Raw genomic sequence first — 27,599 nt, 5'->3', positions numbered from 1 at the left:
GTGTGTTTGAGAGATGCCATTTATGCAGATGCACATAGATTCAGCTGAGGTACACAGACACGTAAAAACCTCTAGTTTGGACAGTGATATTCCTTCGTCCCTTCATACAGTTTGAATCTCCCCAAACTCATTCCCTATTCAGGTATTTGTAGCATCTAAAAATTTAAAGGCAATTCCAAACTTTTGCATAGATATAACCTTGTCGTTTTGAAGTAAGGATGTAATGTAGATATCTTGTAACATTTTAAGACAAAATTTATTAAATCCATTTCATGACACTAAATCATATAATCCATAAGCAGAATACAGCCAGTAAGAATCGTCAGGAAAGATAATAAATGTATATAAATTGTCTCCATTGTTAAGGTAGCCATGTTCTCTCTGTTTCCATGACAATGGTGAGTCCATAAATCCCTGTACTGTTACTGAGCACCATGGTAGCTTCCATTCTTCCATGCTATCCCTAAAAATGTTGAAAATAAATTTTGAAACAAAAGACATACTAGTATCTTCATAATAAATGGTATTGTAAATTGAAATAAAAATGTTACCCAGTACAAGGATGCCCCATCCACACTATCATTTTCTATTTTCAGTGGACCAAGAAAATGGGGTAAAATCTATAATTTGGCATTAAAATTAAAAAGATCATGTCATAAGGAACATGCATACTAAGTTTCAAGTTGATTGGACTTCAACTTCATCAAAAACTTTAACCTGAAGCAGGACAGACCGATGAACGAACAGATGGACGAACGAATGCACAGACCAGAAAACATAATGCCCATAAATGGGGCATAAAAATATAGGCTGTAATGAAAGGTTTTGAAGTATGAATGTAAACATTCAAAAAGTACAAGCTTTCAGTTACTGCAAGTACTGTTAGATTGGTACTTGGTGTCTTTTGTATTATTTTTTTATTTTCAAGCCAATCTAATGACTCAAGTCACTTTTCCAACCTATTTGTTCTGATTGTGGGCTGTCGCAAGAAGTTTTTGGAAGATAAAAGCAATAGAAATATTTATGTTTTGTAGTGAAAGACTTATGAATTGAAATTTTCCACCATTTTAACAATAACTTACAAATCAGGTCACATTTCAGTAAATCAAACCTATATTATATTTCCTTATCATGCACAAAACAATAATTGATATTAAACAAACATTTGGTAAATACCTGATAGACTTAATGATGGACTGAACAGTTTGACAGGAAAAATATCCACTGTATTGTACATAACTACATGTTGCTGGTGGTCGTGTGGGACCATTAAAACTGTATGTTGATAAATAATCATCTGGATTACAGGATCTATAAATACATTAAATTATATGTTATTTATAAAATTCAGAGGAATTCTGTGTCTTGCCTATGTTGGTGATGTCAGTCTAAAAGTGTAATGTTGACTTAAAAGTGAGTCCATTTATCAGTGAAACATAGAAATATGGACATATTTTCCAAATTGTGCTCTGGATATTGAATTTTGGTCATAACCAAGGACCAATACAAGCTTTTAAATTTCATCAAATTCCACAAAGGTTTGATAAAGTAATTGATGTCTTTACAAACTTTAACCACAGACTGAACCTTAATGTTGATGCTGCTGAAGCTGACACCAAACCTAGGATGGCTATGTCTTGCTTTCTAAAAATAAATTTTGTAGTCTCAACAAAAATGAGTGCTTTTTAGCTCACCTGGCCCAAAGGGCCAAGTGAGCTTTTCTCATCACTTGGCGTCCGGCGTCCGTCGTCGTCGTCGTCCGTCGTCGTCCTGCGTCCGGCGTTAACTTTTACAAAAATCTTCTCCTCTGAAACTACTAGGCCAAATTTAACCAAACTTGGCCACAATCATCATTGGGGTATCTAGTTTAAAAATTGTGTCCGGTGACCCCGCCAACTAACCAAGATGGCCGCCATGGCTATAAATAGAACATAGGGGTAAAATGCAGTTTTTGGCTTATAACTCAAAAACCAAAGCATTTAGGGCAAATCTGACATGGGGTAATATTGTTAATCAGGTTAAGATCTATCTGCCCTGAAATTTTCAGATGAATCTGACATTCCGTTGTTAGGTTGCTGCCCCTGAATTGGTAATTTTAAGGAAATTTTGTTGTTTTTGGTTATTATCTTGAATATTATTTCAGATAGAGATAAACTGTAAAAGGCAATAATGTTCAGCAAAGTAAGATCTACAAATAAGTCAACATGACCAAAATGATCAGTTGACCACTTTAGGAGTTATTGCCCTTTATAGTCAATTTTTAACCATTTTTCGTAAATCTTAGTAATCTTTTAGAAAAATCTTCTCCTCTGAAACTGCTGGGCCAAATTATTTGAAACTTGGCCACAATCATCATTGGGGTATCTAGTTTAAAAATTGTGTCCGGTGACCCCGCCAACTAACCGAGATGACCGCCATGGCTATAAATAGAACATAGGGGTAAAATGCAGTTTTTGGCTTATAACTCAAAAACCAAAGCATTTAGAGCAAATCTGACATGGGTAAAATTGTTAATCAGGTGAAGATCTATCTGCCCTGAAATTTTCAGATGAATTGGACAACCTGTTTTTGGGTTGCGGCCCCTGAATTGGTAATTTTAAGGAAATTTTGCTGTTTTTGGTTATTATATTGAATATTATTATAGATATAGGTAAACTGTAAACAGCAATAATGTTCAGCAAGGTCAGATTTACAAATAAGTCAGCATGACCAAAATGGTCAGTTGACCTCTTTAGGAGTTATTGCCCTTTAAAGTCAATTTTTAACCATTTTTCGTAAATTTTATATATCTTTTACTAAAATCTTCTTCTCTGAAACTGCTGTGCCAAATTGATTCAAACTATGCCACAATCATCTTTGGGGTTTCTTGTTTAAAAAATGTGTCCGGTGACCTGGCCATCAAACCAAGATGGCTGCCACAGCTAAAAATAGAACATAGGGGTAAAATGCAGTTTTTGGCTTATAACTCAAAAACCAAATAATTTAGAGAAAATCTGACATGAAGTAAAATTGTTAATCAGGTGAAGATCTATCTGCCCTGAAATTTTCAGATGAATTGGACAACCTGTTTTTGGGTTGCAGCCCCTGAATTGGTAATTTTAGGGAAATTTTGCTGTTTTTGGTTATTATATTGAATATTATTATAAATATAGGTAAACTGTAAACAGCAATAATGTTCAGCAAAGTAAGATCTACAAATAAGTCAACATGAACGAAATGGTCAATTGACCCCTGTAGGAGCTATTGACCTTTGTAGTCAATTTTCAATCTGCTTCCTTTGTTTAATATTCACATAGACCAAGGTGAGCGACACAGGCTCTTTAGAGCCTCTAGTTTAGATTTTTCAACTCTGAGGAAAATTCCAACAGAAAGTTCCTAATGAAATGCAAAACCAAAAGCTCTCACATGGATAACGATTGTCATACTCCTAACTTGATACAGGCATGATGTAGAAAATGGTGGGTTGAACCTGATTTTATAGCTAGGCTAGCTTATCTTAGTCATTTGCAGACCTGCCAACTATTGCGATTTTGCAATTTCATTCCGTTGTTCATGTCTCAACCTGAATCCTGATATCAGGATTGTTAACCAAGTCAAAGTCCTGAATTACATAAAATCTACTTATACTACTGTTTCAATTGAATAGATAATACACATTGATGCAAGTGTTAACAGAAAAGATTTTTTTTCTGACTTACAAATCAATTCCACATGAAAATCCTCCTAGCCATTCAAAAACATCAGGGTAGCTATAGTCCATATTATCAAAATCCACATGGCTAGGGTCAATATCTGGGACAAGGACATCATTATATTTCTTCATGTTACATTTGATCTTTACTGGTTTACACTTGCAGCCTTTCATTGTGAAATATTTTTGCAAAGAACTTGGACAGACTTCATTATCTGAAATACATTTATAATACAATAAATAAGATTTAAAAATAGATATTTTGATGGAGGGGAAGATCCACAAACAGAATCTACTATAGTATGTCTTTACATAACAAGGTAATAGACAACTTATATGTGATTACCTGAGGATTACAGCAGATTCAAGGTTATTACTATCATGTCTATTTTATGAAAGGTCTATTATAAATAAAAATGTATTCTACGTCAGGTAGCCCAATTCATACAAAATCACTATGATAAAGATAATAACAAAAAGTTAAATTCAGGCAAAATTGAAAAAAAATATTTCAGGTATATTCACAACAATAAGGTGAAATTTCAAGTGTAAAGGATAACAATAATATGTGATTTCAGTTATTTTGATAACAACAAACTAGAGGCTCTCAAGAGCCTGTATCGCTCACCTGATTCTACTTGGGTTTTTGAAATCATATAAAAAAATATAAAATTTGGCTAAAAGTGACAACACAACCTCATTTATAAGGAAAGGAACATGTTTAATTTCATTCAAAAGTCCCCCACTGGCAGCCATCTTGGATGACGGATCGGCTACAAAGTAACAACACTTGGTCAGAACCTCATAAGGAACATTCATGCTATGTTTGGTTTTATTCCATTTAGTGGTTCTCTAAAAGAAGTTATTTGTATGCATTTCCCATAGGGTCCTATGTTAAACTAAGTCCCCTGCTGGCGGCCATCTTGGATGATGGATCGGCTACAAAGTAACAACACATGGTCAGCACCTCATAAGGAACATTCATGCAATGTTTGGTTTTATTCCATTCAGTGGTTCTATAAAAAAGTCATTTGTATGCATTTCCCATAGGGTCCTATGTTAAACTAAGTCCCCCGCTGGCGGCAATCTTGGATAATGGATCGGCTACAAAGTAACAACACTTGGTCAGCACCACATTAGGAACATTCATGCCATGTTTGATTTCATTCCATTCAGTGGTTCTCTAAAAGAAGTCATTTGTATGCATTTCCCATAGGGTCCTATGTTAAACTAAGTCCCACGCTGGGGGCCATCTTGGATGATGGATCGGCTACAAAGTAACAACACTTGGTCAGCACCACATAAGGAACATTCATGCCATGTTCAGTGATGTCGTTAGAAGCCGGCAGCCGGCGATTTTCGCCGGTTATTGTCCTTTTCCCGCCGGCTATTTTTGCATGAGTAAAAAAAATTAATAAGATAAAAAAGATAATCAGGTTAATATTAAAAAATAATTGTTCAATGCATCAGCTTCCACGATTAAAGTCGCGATAAACAAGGATGTAAATCAGTGTTTACCTTTGACTAAATATAGTTCACGTAAATGCAGTCCGCTGATTGGTCTTCTTCTTCTTCTTCTGGAAGTCCACCCTATCTGCAGGGTCACCGCATTTAAAAATTTTGTTTATTTTTAAAATTGCGTTGTTTAAAATTTTATCTACTGGTTAAAATTTAAGATAATATTAACAGTTATAATAGGATAAAACTAAAAATTAGTTAAAACAGGAACTTGTATGTACACTATACATTTAAAATTATAAAATGGATAAAAGTAATCTTATCAGTTGTTTATATTCTCTTAGCAACGGAAAGTGAAAGGAACTACTAATCTGTACTAGTAATTGGTTAAATTTATGGACTAGTATGGTTTCTTAATAAGTTTAAATATATGTAGTTAAAAAATAAAATGGTAAGGGATATGAATAAAACAAGAGACTTGTAAAAATTAGTTTTAAGTAAAACAGTAGAGTTTGTCAATAGAATTTGGGTCTATAAGATTATTTACAGGGGTAATTAATACATATGCTCTAGTTATGGTTTAACTATGAATTACTTTGTATTAATTAAGTATATAGACAAAGTAGTATAATACTTGTTATATGTTACATTCCCACGACTGACAGCCACTTGTAGTTTAAGCTCAGAACTCAACTGATTGTTCATTTGTTTTCCAAAAGTTGGGTTCTTTTAGCATGCAATGCATAGATCCAGTCTTTGCAGATTCGTTCTAAGTCTCTCTGCTGAGGCACAGTTATAAGGTCGTTCCTAGAACAGTCAACCAACAATTCTAGAAGATCCTCATCAGAATCAATTATACTGCAATAGTGGATATGATTATCCTCTAGTAGGGATTTTAGTCTATCTTGATGGATTTTTCTCACACAATTCAGACTTTCACAGTTGATTAGGAAATGTTTATAATCCTCAGGTCCTACCATGCACAATTTGCATTCTGCAGATTTTGTTCCGTCAAATCGGTTGGTAATACTTTGGGTTTTGTAAGTTCCTGTAAGTATCCTGGATTTTATTATCCCTTTGCTGACATCTCTTTTATTATCTCTGACACTGCTCCAACAGAAGTTTGGTTTTTTAAAGTTCCAGTTGTTTACTTCCATATATTTGAGTGTCGATTTGCTTCTAGCAGATTCGGTCCATTTGTTTTTCCAGGTTTTGTCTATAACTTCATGAGTCAATCGTTTCCAATTTTTCTCAGGATTTAGTATAATCTCATGTGCGGATGGAAGATCATAAGATTTGAGAGTTCTGTCCACATTTATATACCAACTATTTGATTTATCATCTTTTGTAGCTAGCTGTCTAATTCCAATTTTACACTCAATTGAGTTGGGATCTTTTGATATTCTTAGAAATAGGGAAATGACAGCTTTATGTACGAGTTGCTCAATAGATTCGGCTCCGAGTAAGATATAGATAGCAGCATCTGCAGTTCTTTGTGGTAAGGATAGAATTTGTTTAAAAGTTTTTTTCTGAAAAGCTTCTAATTTTTGTATATCGGTTTTATTAATGTTGAGAATTTCAATTCCATAGAGCATTCTTGGTATAACATAAGCAGATAAGTCCGCCATAGTTTATACGATAATAGTGGATTTATACCATTTATTCCATGTAATCCAGCTCCTAATAGGGAATACATTGTAGCTCTTGCAACAGAAATTCTATTCTCTACATTTGGATTATTTTTTTCTTGTCTTTCAATTCCTAAATGTTTAATGTTTTGCTTTTCGTCTATTTTTTCATTAAAAAGTTGAAGATTTATATCTTTATTCTTCTTGTTAATCATTAGAATTTCAGTCTTTTTACTGTTTATCTTTACCCGATCGTTTTTGGTACAGTTTTCAATGATGCGTAGTTGGGTTGAGGCATCATGTTCTGAGCCAGCACATAGCATTATGTCATCTGCGCACGTTGGGCAACCCACATAATTGGTTCCTATTTTAATTCCTATGTTTGTGGATTCAAGAGTATCGAGGATATTCTTATTATAGGCCTTGTAAAAATTGGCAGAGAGAATTCCACCTTGTTTGACTCCCTGCTCATTCACAAATGTTTCCGAGATATATCCTTGAGATTTAACTTGTGTAGTTGTTTTGTTATATAGTTCCTTAATTAGTAACCATGTAGCTCCATTAATTCCTTGATGATATAATTTCCAGAATAGGTGTATATGGTCTACCACGTCAAATGCTTTTTCTGCATCCAGAGTTATTAGAATGAGACACTCGTTTTTATCTTTGGCTTCGTTAATTGCTTCTGAGATGAGAAGAGCAATATTAATAGATGATGCACCTTTAGTGAAACCTTTCTGAAGCTTGTTTTGATGTTTATTTAGTGTACCCTCGATTCTAGCTCTAATACAAAGCTCCAAAATCTTCGTCTATTTAAAGTCGGTAAGTATTGTATGTTTGCAATGATAAAAAGAGAGACGTTCCGATGGACATTATGACCCTGTTTGGTTTTTGCTTCAAGAGAAGGAATAAGCCAAAGATGACAATAGCATGTTATGGAAATATATCAGTCAAATAAAAGAAAGTATAATATATATAATGTTGTCAAGAATCTGGAAAACAGCACCTTTTGAAGTTCACATTTCAAAGCCCACGACCACGTGGTGTCCAGAGAATGAAGGTCAATAACGAAAGTAGAATATTGTCGACCACAAATAATTTTTAAAAATATCTTTTATAGTTCAAAAGGATTTTAGTTTACTGATTACTGAACAGTTAACAAATAAGAGAAAATAAAACGACATAGCTTGACAACATGTTTGAAATACGTGTACAAGTCTTATATGAGAAAAAAGGGGGTCATTTGTCAATAAGTACGTACGCAAATAAATCGATCAAGATATTTAATAAATTCGATTATTTTTGAAATGAAATTATAATATTTCACCTATTATTTCACAGGCACTTGCCTGTGTATTATTTACATATATTCAAGAACAGACTTCCTTAGTTGTCTTACAAAAGACACCTTCCCAGAAAAAAATATAATATAGTTTAGCCTTGTCAGGACTACGGATTCTCATTTAAAAAAAAATCAAATGTGATTGAAGTCAACAACAAAAATAAGACAAAATTAACATTTTCCCAAGCATCTAAATCACTCTCAGGTATGCTCAGAATGCAGGAATTTTAGTCTAAATTTTCAAATCTTTTTGGGGATAGCCAAGGACGTATATTATGTTAGTTATACGTCCTTGGGATAGCATACGATTTTATAAAATATAGCACCTCTGTAACAGTTTTAACTTTGAAATCGAAGCTCCAGCTGACTACTAGTCAGTGAATATTGTTTTTAATTTTGTAAAAACAAAACCAACACTTTTTTAATATAAAATTAAAACATAATGTTCTCAATGTCACAATTACAATTTTCATTTAAAACTAGAGACAATATGTTTCTATTCAAACTAAGATTTTTGAATTCTTTCAGTTCAAAAATATTTACTAGCAGTCAACCTGCAGGAAAATGCACAAAAATGTATATTGGTCCATCAAGATGATCAATGATGTGATCACATGTACAGAAAATTTACCCATCATGTTGCTAATTTTAGTTAATCATTTACATTATCTTCAGTAAAAAATGATGTTTTCAGAGGTCTGAATAAGGGTCTAGGACACCCCCAGAATGCAGGATTTTGCACCATTTTAAAAAAAAATCCTGGGGCCCTTGAGCGGGCCCCAGACCCCCCCCCGTAGTAGCGACGAGCAAGCTCGTCGACGCGAACGGCTTCGCCGTCCGCATGTACTTGCCGCCTATTTTAGAAATTTAGCCTGCTTCTTCAAAACTTAGTGACATCACTGATGTTTGGTTTCATTCCATTCAGTGGTTCACTAGAAGAAGTGATTTGTATGCATTTCCAATAGGGTCCTATGTTAAACTAAGTCCCCCGCTGGCGGCCATCTTGGATAATGGATCAGCTACAAAGTAACAACACTTGGTCAGCACTCCATAAGGAACATTCATGCTATGTTTGGTTTAATTCCATTTAGTGGTTCTCTAGAAGAAGTCATTTGTATGCATTTCCCATAGGGTCCTATGTTAAACTAAGTCCCCCGCTGGCGGCCATCTTGGATGATGGATCGGCTACAAAGTAAAAACACTTGGTCAGCACCCCATAAGGAACATTCATGCTATGTTTGGTTTTATTCCATTCAGTGGTTCTCTAAAAGAAGTCATTTGTATGCATTTCCCATAGGGTCCTATGTTAAACTAAGTCCCCCGCTGGCGGCCATCTTGGATGATGGATCAGCAACAAAGTAACAACACTTGGTCAGCACCTAATAAGGAACATTCATGCCATGTTTGGTTTCATTCCATTCAGTGGTTCTCTAAAAGAAGTCATTTGTATGCATTTCCCAAGGGTCCTATGTTAAACTAAGTCCCCCGCTGACGGCCATCTTGGATGATGGATCGGCTACAAAGTAACAACACTTGGTCAGCACCCCATAAGGAACATTCATGCTATGTTTGGTTTTATTCCATTCAGTGGTTCTCTAAAAGAAGTCATTTGTATGCATTTCCAATAGGGTCCTATGTTAAACTAAGTCCCCGCTGGCGGCCATCTTGGATAATGGATCGGCTACAAAGTAACAACAATTGGTCAGCACTCCATAAGGAACATTCATGCAATGTTTGGTTTCATTCCATTTAGTGGTTCTCTAGAAGAAGTCATTTGTATGCATTTCCCATAGGGTCCTATGTTAAACTAAGTCCCCTGCTGGCGGCCATCTTGGATGATGGATCGGCTACAAAGTAACAACACTTGGTCAGCACCCCATAAGGATAATTCATGCTATGTTTGGTTTTATTCCATACAGTGGTTCTCTAAAAGAAGTCATTTGTATGCATTTCCCATAGGGTCCTATGTTAAACTAAGTCCCCGGCTGGCGGCCATCTTGGATGATGGATCGGCAACAAAGTAACAACACTTGGTCAGCACCTCATAAGGAACATTCATGCCATGTTTGGTTTCATTCCATTCAGTGGTTCTCTAAAAGAAGTCATTTGTATGCATTTCCCATAGCGTCCTATGTTAAACTAAGTCCCCCGCTGGCGGCCATCTTGGATGATGGATCGGCTACAAAGTAACAACACTTGGTCAGCACCTCATAAGGAACATTCATGCCATGTTTGGTTCCATTCCATTCAGTGGTTCTCTAGAAGAAGTTCAAAATGTAAATTGTTAACGACGACGACGACGGATGACGCCGGACGACGGACGACGACGACGGACGACGGACGCCAAGTGGTGAGAAAAGCTCACTTGGCCCTTCGGGCCAGGTGAGCTAAAAAGTGTACTGTCAGGTATATTGCAGTATGCACCAAAATATTATTCAAAAATAAAAGAACTGAGTTCCAATCTCCCCTGCATTGCACATATTTTACCTATCCAAGGGCAATGACTAAAGATAACACTTTTTTGTTGTTCTTCAAAACAATTTATAAATATCTTAGAGAAATGATAGCTTCAGGGCAAATGAAATGGGATGATCATTTTTTTCCAAGGGGCATAACTAGTTAAAAATATTTCATCAGCACTTATTTTCAAAAGTGTCAAAGACATTGCTGATTAAAACCTATGACATAAGTTTCATAAAAATCTGGCAAGAATTGTACATGAGAGAGCACTAACAAGACTGGACAAACAGAAGCCTGGATTTCTAAGTCCTAACTAATTTATCAATAAGGTGTCACATGCAAAGCATATCAATAAGTTGTAATGGATATTATCACATATTTTGTATTGATATGAACGTTTATGCATGGCTAATAATAGCCAGAAGTCAATATTGATAACAGCCTTCGACTGTGATTCGAACTTTGATAACTTACTGTGATACATTTTTTTTTTTTTCGTTAAATGTTTTATTTGAATTTTTGTTGAAAATATCAAATATAATTTGATATATGCTATCTTTCTTTCTCTTGCTTGAAAATATGTAATAAATAGATTATTACATGTCATTTCCATATGGTCCGTGGTATCAGCCCACGACCCATATCAAGCCCTATGGCTTGATATGGGAGTAGAGGGCTTGATATGGGAGTCATGGGCTGATACCAGGGACAATATGGAAAATGCCATGTAATAATCTATAAGTATTCAGTTATAATTTCAAATATAATTTTGCTAACCTGAAGGTGTCCATGTTGCTATGAAATTAAACTTGAGACCAAGTCTGTCTTTAAAGCACCATTTTACTCTGTTGTAACCCTTCTTTCCTGGTTTAAAGGATGGACTTGTCAAATCTATATCTACAACTAAAAAAGACAGCATTTCTAAGAAACAATTTCATTGCATCAACATAATCATAAAATAAAAGACTATAAACCAAAATCAGTTTTAGTAATCTTATATATATATGTATAAAGGGTGCTTGCAGAATAATTGTCAATATTACATATTATATATGATGTAGCATTGTCCTGTTTTCATTGGATATTACGATCACATGACGTTCAAAGATTATTTAATGAATCTGAAGCCTTGTTTCTATTTTAATCTTATTGACGCTATGTTTCTATTTATATGTACATGTATACATATTGACAGTCAGTATGAAAAAATCTTGCTAGATTAGATTAATGATGTCCTGCCATTACACTTAAAACAATCGAGAAAGCTCTGACAGAAGGAAAAGTTTATCAGAAGGAGATTTTATGTTAATTGCAGACGCTAAGAATACAAGAAAGCTAACGCAACAAGCTATGAAGTTGTTTAAAGAATATTGATTATTTTAATACAATGTTAAATTTTGGCAAAATACAATTAAAAAATACACAGAAAGAACACTGAATAAGATTTTCCTAATACATTGTTTACATATGTAATATATAATTTAGAACTTTCAGTCAGTCAATACGTTATATATGGACCTGTTAGATTATATTGACACTCAGATTTCCTTGGTCAATATAATCTGAACATAGATAATCTCCCTTTAACAAATAAACACTTTTTTGTCTTCATTGCAAATGTTGTAAATTTTCTAATGATATAATATATGTAGTAACTTTACTGTATTTAGATTTCTTTCTTTTAGGAAACTGTGAAGGTTTTCCTTCCAAACCTAGTTGTTGGTATGTGTCTTTACTTAGGTGTAAAATTAGATGACCTGAAAAACAGAATTGATAGTAAAAATAACTCATTGTCTGTAAAACAGGATTATATTCACAGAAATTGTTATGATTATAATTTACTAAATATTTGACTAATAAGGCATACTACTACTTGAATTAATTTCATGTTCATTACATGGTCTAAAGAAACGGGTGTTACTGTATAATTAATAGAACTGTTATAGTTATGATGTCTGTAAGCATATATACATATAAAAGTGTTGTCAACGGTTCACCGTCTGTTGGACTGAATATCGAATACCAAAAGCACTAACCGGTTTACCAGACCTTTTTCTATTTTTTCAAAATAGATTTGATTTAAATTTGTATTGAAAGCATCAATAAATTTTGTTTAATTCTAAATGATAGTCGGGGTAAATAATTTGACAGATCAATTGTCCAGTATATTGATTGTTATTGTTAACCTTGAAAAAGTAAATTAATTAGCATCCAGACAACTTGTCTATCAGCTCGGGGCAAGATCTTTATTAAACATTATCATAAAATTATTGAATTATTGAGGATTCTTTTATTTTTGTGGTTTCAAGAAAACTCAAAAGTTGCAATTTTGTGGATATTTAATTTCATTGTTTTGATAAAGACTGCATACATTCCTTTAGAAAATTTGTAATTCTTTGAACATTTGAATTTATGGTTTCTCTGTACCAAGGAAAATTGGTATCCAACGAATATGAATGAATTCATAGTTAGTTATGGTAGATCAGCAGTATTGGATTATAAAAGTAAAACAGGAATGCTCAAAGCCACGCATAGAAATGGCCAAGGATAAACTTAAAGTTATTGAATTATAAAAAAGATACTACGGGTTTACCTGTTATTCTGTCTAAATATTATCCGCTTAACCTATTAGGTAAACCTATTCTATTTGACACACTTATATACCACCCGCTTTTATATTTACCTGTGGGAAGAACAGCTACGCAGTCATCCGCATCTATAGTTCCTCCATGAGATAACATTCGTAGTTTTCCTGTAAATATAAAACAATGCCATTGTACAGTGGGAAAACTGGTCAATCAGAACAATAGAAAATAACTCTCCTTTAGAAAGATGACAAAATCAAAATTTTGTTTCATTAGTAATCTTACATATTAAATGTTGTTTCTCAACTTAATAAAAATAGTTATGTTAAACATGCAAGAGCATTATTTTTTTTTCTTTTCAATATCTATTGGGATAATTGCTTTAGAAGGTGCTTACAATAAAATTTAGAAAATGTAAAGTTTAATTCTACTCCTTTCAGTTGTGTGATAGCAGCAAACACCAGTTTGAAAGTTTTTGGGAGTTTTCTGCTGCTTAAAAGGAAATGTAACAGCAACTCTTATTCATAACTTAATGTGCTGTAACAGCTAGTACTAATATTACAACTATTATTCATAACTAAATGTGTCAGAGCAACATGAATGGCCCTTCTCATAAAACTAGAGGCTCTTAAGAGCCTGTGTCACTCACCTTGGTCTATGTGCATATTAAACAAAAGACACAGATGGATTAATGACAAAATTGTGTTTTGGTGATGGTGATGTGTTTGTAGATCTTACTTTACTCAATATTCTTGCTACTTACAATTATCTTCATCTATAATGCACTTGGCCCATTAGTTACAGAGGAAAATATTTTGTTAAAAATTTACCAAAATTTACAAAATTTATGAAAATTGTTAAAAAATTTACTGTAAACGGTGATAACTCCTTAAGGGGTCAACTGACCATTTTGGTCATGTTGACTTATTTGTAGATCTTACTTTGCTGAACATTACTGCTGTTTACAGTTTATCTCTATCTACAATAATATTCAAGATAATAACCAATAACAACAAAATTTCCTTAAAAATTACCTATTCAGGGGCAGCAACCCAACAACTGATTGCCTGATTTGTCTGAAAATTCCAGGTCAGATAGATCTTAACTTGATAAACAATTTAACCCTGTGTCAGATTTGCTCTAAATGCTTTGCTTTCGGAGTTATAAGCCAAAATCTTCATTTTACCCCTATGTTCTATTTTAGCCATGGTGGCCATCTTGGTTGGTTGGCTTGGTCACCGCACATTTTTTAAACTAGATACAACAATGATGATTGTGACGACGGACGACGAAGATTACGGACGATGGACGCCAAATGATGAGAAAAGCTTACTTGGCCTTTTAGCATCAAGTAATTTTTAGGATCAGAAATTTGAGAATGAAAGTCCATCAATCTGTTTTTTTCACAGAATTTTTATAGTCAAAAGCATGTAATTTAGGTAAAAATCATCAGAGCAGAATTAAATACAAACTCAATCTGTAACTCATCATAGAAGACTCACATACTTATTACATCAGCTCAATATGTCAAGAGGCTAAGAAAAAAGTCTGTATAACTGTTAATTTCATGAAATTTTCAAATTCCCAAAACCCATAAATTTTAGATTTATGAGTTTGACTGTCCCTTTGGTATCTTTCGTCCCTCTTTTTTTTTTACAGATATCATTTTTTACAAAGTATCTATCAAATTGATTGATGTGTATTTGTTCCTGTGAGCATCTTTGCAATTGATTGATCAAATTAAGTATCATGTATTCAATTAATTGATGTGATTTGGTGCCAAGAGTATAGAATCAAATTGATTGATCATGTGATTTTGTCTGATGAGTATCTAATCAATTAAATTGATTTTATTTTGGTCTCGTGAATATTGATTCAAATTAATTGCTGTGATTTGGTGTCACCAGTATCGAAATCAAATTAATTGATTTGATTTGGTGTTGCAAGTATCCAATCATATACATTCATGATTTTGGTCTCATGAGCATGGATCCAATTAATTGATATGATTTGGTCTGATAAGTATCCAATCAAATTGATTCATGTTTTTGGTCTGATGAGCATTGATCTAGTTAATTGATATGATTTGGTCTGATGAGTATCAAATCAAATTTATTCATGATTTTGGTCTCATGAGCATTGATCTTATTAATTGATATGATTTGGTCTGATGAGTATTATATCAAATTTATTCATGATTTTGGTCTCATGATCATTGATCCAATTAATTGATATGATTTGGTCTGATGAGTATCCAATCAAATTGGTTCATGTTTTTGATCCAATTATTTGATATGATTTGGTCTGATGAGTATCCAATCAAATTGATTCATGTTTTTGATCCAATTATTTGATATGATTTGGTCTGATGAGTATCCAATCAAATTGATTCATGTTTTTGGTCTCATGAGCACTGATCCAATTAATTGATTTGATTTGGTCTGATGAGTATCCAATCAAATTGATTCATGTTTTTGGTCTCATGAGCACTGATCCAATTAATTGATATGATTTTGGTCTGACAAGTATCCAACAAATTGATTCATGTTATTGCTTTCATGAGCATTGATCCAATTAATTGATATGATTTGGTCTGATGAGTATCCAATCAAATTGATTCATGTTTTTGATCCAATTATTTGATATGATTTGGTCTGATGAGTATCCAATCAAAGAGATTCATGTTTTTGGTCTCATGAGCACTGATCCAATTAATTGATTTGATTTGGTCTGATGAGTATCCAATCAAATTGATTCATGTTTTTGGTCTCATGAGCACTGATCCAATTAATTGATATGATTTGGTCTGATGAGTATCCAATCAAATTGATTCATGTTTTTGGTTCATGTTTTTGGTTTCATGAGCATTGATCCAATTAATTGATATGATTTGGTCTGATGAGTATCCAATCAAATTGATTCATGTTTTTGGTTTCATGAGCACTGATCCAATTAATTGATATGATTTGGTCTGATGAGTATCCAATCAAACTGATTCATGTTTTTGATTCATGTTTTTGGTTTCATGAGAATTGATCCAATTAATTGATATGATTTGGTCTGATGAGTATCCAATCAAATTGATTCATGTTTTTGGTTCATGTTTTTGGTTTCATGAGCATTGATCCAATTAATTGATATGATTTGGTCTGATGAGTATCCAATCAAATTGATTCATGTTTTTGGTTTCATGAGCACTGATCCAATTAATTGATATGATTTGGTCTAATGAGTATCCAATCAAACTGATTCATGTTTTTGATTCATGTTTTTGGTTTCATGAGAATTGATCCAATTAATTGATATGATTTCGTCTGATGAGTATCCAATCAAATTGATTCATGTTTTTGGTCTCATGACCATTGATCCAATTAATTGATATGATTTGGTCTGATGAGTATCAAATCAAATTGATTCATGTTTTTGGTTTCATGAGCATGGATCCAATTAATTGATAAGATTTGGTCTGATGAGTATTATATCAAGTACATTCATGATTTTGGTCTCATGAGCACCTATCCAATTAATTGATATGATTTGGTCTGATGAGTATCCAATCAAATTGATTCATGTTATTGCTTTCATGAGCATTGATCCAATTAATTGATATGATTTGGTCTGATGAGTATCCAATCAAATTGATTCATGTTTTTGATTCATGTTTTAGGTCGCATGAGCATGGGTCCAATAAATTGATATGATTTTGGTCTGATGAGTATCCAATCAAATTGATTCATGTTTTTGGTCTCATGAGCACTGATCCAATTAATTGATATGATTTGGTCTGATGAGTATCCAATCAAATTGATTCGTGTTTTTGATTCATGTTTTAGGTCGCATGAGCATGGGTCCAATAAATTGATATGATTTTGGTCTGATGAGTATCCAATCAAATTGATTCATGTTTTTGGTCTCATGAGCACTGATCCAATTAATTGATATGATTTGGTCTGATGAGTATCCAATCAAATTGATTCATGTTTTTGGTTCATGTTTTTGGTTTCATGAGCATTGATCCAATTAATTGATATGATTTGGTCTGATGAGTATCCAATCAAATTGATTCATGTTTTTGGTTTCATGAGCACTGATCCAATTAATTGATATGATTTGGTCTGATGAGTATCCAATCAAATTGATTCATGTTTTTGATTCATGTTTTTGGTTTCATGAGCATTGATCCAATTAATTGATATGATTTGGTCTGATGAGTATCCAATCAAATTGATTCATGTTTTTGGTCTCATGACCATTGATCCAATTAATTGATATGATTTGGTCTGATGAGTATCAAATCAAATTGATTCATGTTTTTGGTTTCAAGAGCATGGATCCAATTAATTGATAAGATTTGGTCTGATGAGTATTATATCAAGTACATTCATGATTTTGGTCTCATGAGCACTTATCCAATTAATTGATATGATTTGGTCTGACAAGTATCCAATCAAATTGATTCATGTTATTGGTCTCATGAGCATTGATCCAATTAATTGATAAGATTTGGTCTGACAAGTATCCAATCAAATTGATTCATGTTTTTGGTTTCATGAGCATGGATCCAATTAATTGATAAGATTTGGTCTGATGAGTATTATATCAAGTACATTAATGATTTTGGTCTCATGAGCACCTATCCAATTAATTGAAATGATTTGGTCTGATGAGTATCCAATCAAATTGATTCGTTTCTGGTCTCATGAGCATTGATCCAATTGATTAATATGATTTTGGTCTGACAAGTATCCAATCAAATTGATTCATGTTATTGGTCTCATGAGCATTGATCCAATTAATTGATATGATTTGGTCTGATGAGTATCCAATCAAATTGATTTATGTTTTTGGTGTCATGACCATTGATCCAATTAATTGATATTATTTGGGAGTATTCAATCAAATAGATTCATGTTTTTGGTTTCATGAGCATTGATCCAATTAATTGATATGATTTGGTCTGATGAGTATCCAATCAAATTGATTCATGTTTTTGGTCTCATGACCATTGATCCAATTAATTGATATGATTTGGTCTGATGAGTATCCAATCAAATTGATTCATGTTTTTGATCCAATTATTTGATATGATTTGGTCTGATGAGTATCCAATCAAATTGATTCATGTTTTTGGTCTCATGAGCACTGATCCAATTAATTGATATGATTTGTTCTGATGAGTATCCAATCAAATTGATTCATGTTTTTGGTCTCATGAGCACTGATCCAATTAATTGATATGATTTGGTCTGATGAGTATCCAATTAAATTGATTTATGTTGTTGGTTTCATGAGCATTGATCCAATTAATTGATATGATTTGGTCTGATGAGTATCAAATCAAATTGATTCATGTTTTTGGTCTCATAAGCATGGATCCAATGGAAGTCAGTGGCGTAGCCAGGGTTGAAATGATGTGGATGTCTCGGCGCCGAGCGGAGCGACGCGAATTTTTTTTTAGACCTTTTTATGCAGAAAATTACTTTTTATTTAAGCACATGTACTCCCACAGAATCCGACACTAGTTAGATTTTTGTTTAAATTCAAAATTCCCACCAATACATATATTTATATTTTTAACCAAATGTTATTGTTTCCTCGAAACTACCATCATTCAATTCATAAATATTTGATGTAAAGTTTCCCACCCCAGTGGCGGATCCAGAAATTTTCATAAGTGGGGGCCCGTTGAGTGCCCAAGAGGGGGCCCGCTTCGGTCATGCTTCAGTGATTCCCTATATAAGCAACCAAATTTTTCGCAGAAAAGGGGAGACACGGGCCGCCTTGCCCCCTCTCCACCCCCCTAAATCCGCCTCTGCACCCAATTTTAAAGTTATATTTGACATATAGGAACTGAAGTGACTTCTCTTTCCAGGAATTTGAGTCTACAACCTTGGGTTTTTGATTTTTTTATTACTGAGCTAAACGCGTTGCAGGAGACATAGAAATACCGGGCGTCCGATCGTCCGGTCTTGTTAGCACTCTTATGTGTACAATTCTTGTCAGATTAAGTCAGAAACTCATATCAAAAGCAATGTCTTTTGCCAATTTGGAAAATAAGTCGTGATCAAATATCTTTAACCAGTTATGACCATTTGAAATATAAATTGTAATGGAAATCCCATTTCATTTGCTGTGAAACTTTTATTTCTTAAGATATTGAAAAGAAAAAAAGAAAGAAAAAAAGTGCTTTTTTAGTTATTCCCTAGCTTGTTCCTTGTCCTTTAATAGATAAAATATGACATGAAATGTGCTTGGCGGGGAAAATTGGATCTTTGTTCTTTACTGATTGAAATTAAAATTAGTATTTGAACCTAGATAGAAACGGGAATTCATTAGCCTAGGACTTATCACGATCTATTACAAATTGATTTTTTCATCACGTCGTTTACCATGTCACAAGAAACGTTACGATATCAGGATATGGTGTTTTAGTTGTTAGTTGCTATAGTCAAATGAGAAGTCATCACTCCACTAGGTTCAATTTCAGATGAAACATGTCCACGGGTCTGCGTATTTATAAGTCCTCTCCGCTTGCCTAAGTCGATGACGTAGACTTTTTTTACGACCAGAAGTTAACTTGAAACACTATTCTGCGATTCAACTATCTTGTTTACATAAACGAAATTATCCTTAATGAAAGACCAGGCATAGTGCTTCGAAAATGACTGCTCATATCCTCAGCCTTGTTATATTTGGATACTTCCGAGTTAAACTGCTGCTATTTTTTTCTTTTGTCAAAATGATGTGGATGCTTGAGCATCTGAGCATACATGCAAGCTACGCCACTGGAAGTCTGTAACAAGATCATATATCTAATTATAATTTATTTTGTCTCATAATTATCTTTCCCCACTGGATTAATGTGATTTGATCTGATGGCTATCTGTTCAGTTGATTATATTTGTCATAGATTTTTACTAATCATACTAAGGTTAACATTAATTCTGATATACTTTCTTCATCAGGGCTATTCCAGAAAAAAATGTATGGGGGGGTTGGAAGGCATTTTATGTCAGCACCTGCCACCCAGACAATTGTAATTGAGAATTATAGTGCATTATAGTGTGAAAAGTTGCTCTGATACCCATCACCCATGTATTATTAATACAATGTGCCTTCCAACCCCCCCATACATTTTTTTCTGGAATAGCTCTCAGTAAAAACACGCTGCAATGATATTGACAAGGATACTACAAGTGGCATTAACCATTGACCTGGAGTGACCTTAAATCTCACCTCTTTTAATAAAGGCCTCTATCAAATCCAAGCTAATCACTTCTATCAATGGTAAATCTTGTACCAAGAAGGATTTCTCTCCAACACAAATGGATTGCAGTATGTCAGGAATCCTTTTACAATTTGGTAGAATACAGCTGATCTAAAAAACAAAATATATGGTGGCAGTTTTACACAAGCACTCAACTCTTTCTCCTTAATCAAAACAGTGATGTAGAAGCAAAATATAGGAAACAGTTGAAAAAGGCTTGAGTTTAAAAATTATAATAACTTTTATTCTTAAATAAGAAACAAACTATCATCTTATAGTAGTATCCAATCTGTCTCTAATTTTCACTACATCTTATCAAAGTTGAGAATCATTCACAAAATTACACTTTAATAAATCACGTTTTTAATCATTTTTTAAACATAAAAAAAAAGACTTAAAAAGTTTTGGAATTTGATGGGCATTTTTTTTCTTTCCTTTATATATTTTGTGTGTTTGTTTGCCCTGAGTTAATTCGCCCATATTTGGTCGCCCATATTTCGGTCGCCCCTAGTTGGTTCTCCCTACTTAAAGAAATATATATTTATATTACATGTATTAAGGGCACTTATTCAGATGTTTATATGGTATATATTCTTGAAATTCATGAAAACACAAGGAAACATTCAAAAGTTAAAGGTTGTTTTGGAGCATCAAAATTGTTCAATGACATAATAATCATGATAATTCTCACTGATTGTTGTAATACTGGTCTTTGATTGATACCGGAGTAACAATAAAATAAAGTTTGTTATGATAAACTAGTCAGCTTGGAATTTCTAAATAAAAACAATCATTCATAACTGATTGTAAATTATGAAAAGGATTTACAAGTTCTTTATTAGTATACTCTATGACTATTGTAAAACATGTGTAATAGTATTAGTATACTCTATGACTACTGTAAAACATGTGTAATAGTAGTCTTAGTTATTCTGCACAAATTGACTGAATAAACATTATAAAATCATATTGTTTATAACATCAATATCAATAGAGATAAATACATTGTATTCCAGAAATCTACTTTGCAAATCTAAGGGAAAATTTCTAACTGGTTGTATGGTTGTGGCAATACAAATAGTCAGCGATTTTTTCAAAAAATATTGACATCTGTTATAATAAACATTACATGTATGCAACAAGACATCAAAAAGAAAAAAATGAAGATCAACAATAATATTTGTGTCTACAGTCTGACAGTTACATTGCATTATTGTTACATTCAAGACTGCAATGTATGCTAGATTTATTAAACTTAAACCTTCTGAAGTTTAGATACTTAATTCTTTATACTAGATGGTATTAGTAATAATTATTCAACGAATAATGTTTAAATAGTATCAATTATTTAGATGTTCTTAAAGATACTACTACAACATGTACAATGGCACTATTTATGAATACATGAACTGTTCAATCATTAGTGTCAATAGAACATGTACTGTCACCAACAAGAACGAAATTACGATCCCAAAATACATTTGCATCTGGACTTTGAAAATGAAAATCACTGTTTCCACCAGTTTCAACCTGTAGGCAAATGTCAACCATGTCAACATTAATTACTTTCACAATTGAAATGTATTTATAAAAAACCTCACATGCTTCATATAAAAAAAATATCGCAAGAGTACAAATATATTTTCCAACTGACATGACTGAAGCATGACAAAAATTGAAAGTTTTTTAACTTAACAAAATGGGATAGTGCAGAATGGAATTGTACAGTAAGGAATACAGAGCATGCACGTTACCACATCACTGGTTGGTGTAGGGTAAGGAATAGAGCATGCATGTTGCCACATCACTGGTTGGTGTAGGGTAAGGAATAGAGCATGCATGTTGCCACATTACTGGTTGGTGTAGGGTAAGGAATAGAGCATGCATGTTGCCACATCACTGGTTGGTGTAGGGTAAGGAATAGAGCATGCATGTTGCCACATTACTGGTTGGTGTACGGTAAGGAATACAGAGCATGCACGTTTCCACATTACTGGTTGGTGTAGGGTAAGGAATAGAGCATGCATGTTGCCACATCACTGGTTGGTGTAGGGTAAGGAATAGAGCATGCATGTTGCCACATTACTGGTTTATGTAGGGTAAGGAATAGAGCATGCATGTTGCCACATCACTGGTTGGTGTACGGTAAGGAATACAGACCATACACATTGCCACATCACTGGTTGGTGTACGGTAAGGAATACAGAGCATGCACATTGCCACATCACTGGTTGGTGTACGGTAAGGAATACAGAGCATGCACGTTGCCACATCACTGGTTGGTGTACGGTAAGGAATACAGAGCATGCGTGTTGCCACATCACTGGTTGGTGTTGCATGGCTGCTTAGAGTGATTTCATTAATCAAAGTGATGGAAATCACTCATGGAAAGATTAGAAGAGTAGTTTGAATTATTTCATATTAAGGTATGGTGGGGGAAAATGAACATTTATAAAGCACTTTTACTGAAAATTGCATTTACAGCAGGTCTTTTGAAGGAAACTTGCTTTTCCAGTATGAGGATAAAACAAGCTCAAATTAAATAATATGGGTCTCTTAATTTGCACAATTTTATTTAAACTGCAGTGTATATCTTATCGAAATTATGTTGCCGGTTCTGAACATGTTTCAAAAAAACAAAACTAGAGGCTCTAAAGAGCCTGTGTCGCTCACCTTGGTCTATGTGAATACTAAACAAAGGACACAGATGGATTCAAGACAAAATTGTGGTTTGGTGATGGTGATGTGTTTGTAGATATTACTTTACTGAACATTCTTGCTGCTTACAATTATCTCTATCTATAATGAACTTGACCCAGTAGTTACAGTGGAAAATGTTAGTAAAATTTTACAAATTTTGTGAAAATTGTTAAAAAAAAATGACTATATAAAGGGCAATAACTCCTTAGGGGTCAATTGACCATTTTGGTCATGTTGACTTCTTTTTAGGTCTTACTTTGCTGTACATTATTGCTGTTTACAGTTTATCTCTATCTATAATAATATTCAAGATAATAACCAAAAACAGCAAAATTTCCTTAAAATTACCATTTCAGGGGCAGCAACCCAACAACGAAATGTCCGATTCATCTGAAAATTTCAGTGCAGATAGATCTTGACGTGATGAACAATATTACCCCTGTTAGATTTGCTCTAAATGCTTTGGTTTTTGAGTTATAAGCCAAAAACTGCATTTTACCCCTATGTTCTAATTTTAGGCGTGGCGGCCATCTTGGTTAGTTGGCCGAGTCACCGGACACATTTTTTAAACTAGAAACCCCAATGATGATTGTGGCCAAGTCTGGAGTAATTTGGCCCAGTAGTTTCAGAGGAGAAGATTTTTGTAAAAGATTACTAAGATTTACGAAAAATGGTTAAAAATTGACTATAAAGAGCAATAACTCCTAAATTGGTCAACTGACCATTTTGGTCATGTTTGACTTTTTTGTAAATCTTACTTTGCTGAACATTATTGCTGTTTACAGTTTATCTCTATCTATAATAATATTCAAGATAATAACCAAAAACAGTAAAATTTCCTTAAAATTACCAATTCAGGGGCAGCAACCCAACAACAGGTTGTCCGATTCATCTGAAAATTTCAGGGCAGATAGATTTTGACCGGATGAACAATTTTATTCCTTGTCAGATTTGCTCTAAATGCTTTGGTTTTTGAGTTATAAGCCAAAAACTGCATTTTACCCCCATGTTCTATTTTTAGCCATGGTGGCCATTTTGGTTGGTTGACCGGGTCACCAGACACATTTTTAAAACTAGATACCCCAATGATGATTGTGGCCATGTTTGGTTTAATTTGGCCCAGTAGTTTCAGAGGAGAAGATTTTTCTAAAAGATGACTAAGATTTACGAAAAATGGTTAAAAATTGACTATAAAGGGCAATAACTCCTAAAGTGGTCAACTGACCATTTTGATCATGTTGACTTATTTGTAGATCTTACTTTGCTGAACATTATTGCTGTTTACAGTTTATCTCTATCTATAATAATATTCAAGATAATAACCAAAAACAGCAAAATTTCCTTAAAATTACCATTTCAGGGGCAGCAACCCAACAACGAAATGTCCGATTCAACTGAAAATTTCAGGGCAGATAGATCTTGACCTGTTGAACAATATTACCCCATGTCAGATTTGCTCTAAATGCTTTGGTTTTTGAGTTATAAGCCAAAAACTGCATTTTACCCCTATGTTCTATTTTTAGCCATGGTGGCCATCTTGGTTGGTTGGCCGGGTCACCGGACACATTTTTAAACTAGATACCCCAATGATGATTGTGGCCAAGTTTGGTTAAATTTGGCCCAGTAGTTTCAGAGGAGAAGATTTTTGTAAAAGTTAACGCAGGACGACGACGACAACGACGACGACGGACGACGACGGACGCCGGACGCCAAGTGATGAGAAAAGCTCACTTGGCCCTTTGGGCCAGGTGAGCTAAAAATGCAAAAATTCTTCTAGTAAATGTTACCAACTATCCTTGTAAGACATCATGGACATAATTATCTGGACCAACATCTTAAAACTTTCAAGTGTCAACAAAAAAAATTGAAAAATGTTGTTTTGGGGCATTTTGTAAGTTGAAACAGAGGTTATATGGCATTGAAGATTAAAAGTTTTAGAGTGCCTTTTGATCATTTTTTAAAGTATTTTTCAACACAGGGCATTAACGTTAACCAATTGAAAAACTTATCTTATTGAAATGTGGATTCTTTCTCAATTGTAAAAATATATATTCACTTCTAATAAAAATTCAAATGACTAAAATAGACATACTAATTGATGGGAAATAAACTAATAAACAATGGTTTGTTATAATTAAAAGTTTTAAAATTTTTAAACTGTTTCAAGCCAATTCCTGATAAAAAAAAGTGTACTTATTTAATTGTTGATTAATTACAGATGATTATTAGAAATTTATCAAGTAAATTATAGGCCTTATTTGAATACCTTTTATTTATTCATATTTATCTTCATATTTCATTTTTTTTAAGATCTTGTTAATCCATTAATAATTTACCTTTCAGATATAATTTACAGAATCACTATATGTAATGTAGATCAAAAGTAATAGGCAATCAATAAATCTATCATCCTTATATATATATCACACATCTAATATACACATTTGTGGATTCAATTATGAGGTCAAATACTTGTGTATTAAGAATTATATGTATATTTAGTGGTCTGTATAATTATGTAAGACTAAGGTTGATAGGTAATGTGGTCAATTTGATTGGCAGTTTAGGAGGTGGGGCATTGTAATTAAAGGTCCACCTTGTCTCTGATTGTTTAGTGATAATGACAGTTGTCAATCATACTTCTAGTTGAATCAATACCCAGTTACCTTATCAATATGTTTTTAAAAAAAAGCCTGCACATCAACACACATTCTTGAATGAACTGCTCCAATAATATACCCAGTTTTTTTCAGTTTATATGTGTTTTATGTGCACATACATGAGAACCATAGGGAACTATATTTCAGTGTGAATACATTTAGTAACAGTAGCTAACCTGTCCTGTTGTTATGGAGGCCGGTGCCTAAGTAGATTTAGAACAAGTTCTAATCTTTCCAAAAATGCATCGGAATAAAATATGCTCCAAAAACAACTTACTGGATTTGTAGTTCAACATGTTCAATGTAAATAAAAATTTTAATAAATTGTATGCAATATTGTAAATATCAGATAATAGTTTTATTTTAATACAAATGTACATACATGTATTACTAGTCCCATGAATCCTTCTTTGCAGTGCTTTAATGAAACAATAACACAATTAGTAACCGTAGACAAACCTCTAGCATGTCTAGTGCTAGCTGCGGAACCGTAGCTCTTAGGTCCTTATGTTATTTTTTGACTATTTGCGGACCATAGAGCTACGGATTTTTCCTATTTCAAAACGTTCGGAATTGCGACCCAGGTTCAGGTCGCACTTATTTCTCAAAAAAATATTGTTTATAATCCATGCAAAACTTGTCAATATATACAGTTCGTTTCGTTAGAAAAATAAATAGGTACGTCATATCCTAGAAAAATATCTAACGAAACGAACTGTATATATTGACAAGTTTTGCATGGATTATAAACAATATTTTTTTGAGAAATAAGTGCGTTTTGAAATAGGAAAAATCCGTAGCTCTATGGTCCGCAAATAGTCAAAAAATAACATAAGGACCTAAGAGCTACGGTTCCGCAGCTAGTCTAGTGCATGTGCCATGGACACTATGTTCTTCCCATTTCCAAAATTTTATTACTATTGACAGAAGGCTAGTGCCTATGCCCAACCCTGCATTCCGGCAATTAGTCTCCAAAGTAACAATAATATTCCCATGTATTGTAACCGTCCTAGCCAATGCCTCGTTTTATATTGTGGAAAACAATGAGGGGGGGGTAGGAGGGGTCCTGATCCTGAAATCCTGGGCTTAAAAACACGAAATCCCGAGGTCCCGAATTTAAATTAAGTAAAATCCTGGATCCCGAAATCCAGAGCTTAAAAACACCCGATCCCGGAGTCCCATTACAGGTCCTTTCCCCCCTCAACAATTGCTCTTCAAAAATTTTCATTTGGGAACTTTTGTTTTGGAAATCCCCTGCAAATAGTGACATTTGGCAGGCATGAAGATTGGACCCTGGCCATACAGGTATTAGGGCGAAAAGTAGTCCAAATAATTATGACGGCTTGAAAGGCCTAATTATTCGGACTAGGCGGACAGATACATGTATGTGTGCCAGGGTGATTGTACATAAGGGCCAACAAACAAGGATTCAATCTGGTGGATGCCAGGCCTTCAAACTCTTCCAACTACACAGGTTAGTCTGTACTCTGAGGTGTAAAAACAGCTTTTTTGTCCATCTTAAATCCCCTCCCCCTTTTTTTTTACATTGTATCTGACCAGCTAACATTGAACATGTGCTGGTGTGTTTATTGGTTAGTCAACATACTGCATAATTGAAATGATGATCTTCTATAAACTCCTCATGTTTAGACTTTTCATTTTTAAAGCTGGATTTTTCAAAAACAAGTTTTCCAATGGGTAAACTTTTCTCTATGGGCGCAGCCATTTTCTTCAGAATTGCCTAAAGACCGGAACATTGCTTACAAATAAGTTTTCATATTTTTATTAACAAGGTAAAAGCACTAATA

General features: G+C 33.7%; 1 protein-coding gene across 1 annotated transcript; it reads right to left on the bottom strand.

The window, feature by feature from the left end:
* Positions 1-226: 226 nt before the first annotated feature.
* On the bottom strand, positions 227-27,532 carry LOC143080989 (ribonuclease P protein subunit p40-like). Its single transcript, XM_076257220.1, has 8 exons — positions 27,398-27,532; positions 20,401-20,542; positions 13,263-13,331; positions 12,241-12,336; positions 11,357-11,482; positions 3,699-3,906; positions 1,177-1,311; positions 227-463 (listed from the first exon to the last, which is right to left on the bottom strand). Exons 1-8 carry the CDS (start codon positions 27,515-27,517, stop codon positions 271-273), a joined length of 1,089 nt encoding a protein of 362 aa, XP_076113335.1. The 5' UTR covers positions 27,518-27,532; the 3' UTR covers positions 227-270.
* Between the last annotated feature and the right edge of the window lie 67 nt (positions 27,533-27,599).

This window comes from Mytilus galloprovincialis, chromosome 6, assembly GCF_965363235.1.
Source record: "Mytilus galloprovincialis chromosome 6, xbMytGall1.hap1.1, whole genome shotgun sequence".
NCBI classification, from domain to species: Eukaryota; Metazoa; Mollusca; class Bivalvia; order Mytilida; family Mytilidae; genus Mytilus; species Mytilus galloprovincialis.
The sequence above is the reverse complement of the archived record's forward strand: the minus strand, read 5'-3'. Positions and strand labels throughout refer to the sequence as shown.

Excerpts from the sequence above, each read along its gene's own strand:
- LOC143080989 (XM_076257220.1), bottom strand. The coding sequence starts at position 27,517 with ATGGCTGCGCCCATAGAGAAAAGTTTACCCATTGGAAAACTTGTTTTT. Across the intron at positions 20,543-27,397 it reads ATCATCATTTCAATTATGCA|ATCAGCTGTATTCTACCAAA; the intron begins GTATGTTGACTA and ends TTTGTTTTTTAG. Across the intron at positions 11,483-12,240 it reads AAGAAAGAAATCTAAATACA|TTGTAGATATAGATTTGACA; the intron begins GTAAAGTTACTA and ends TGTCTTTTTTAG.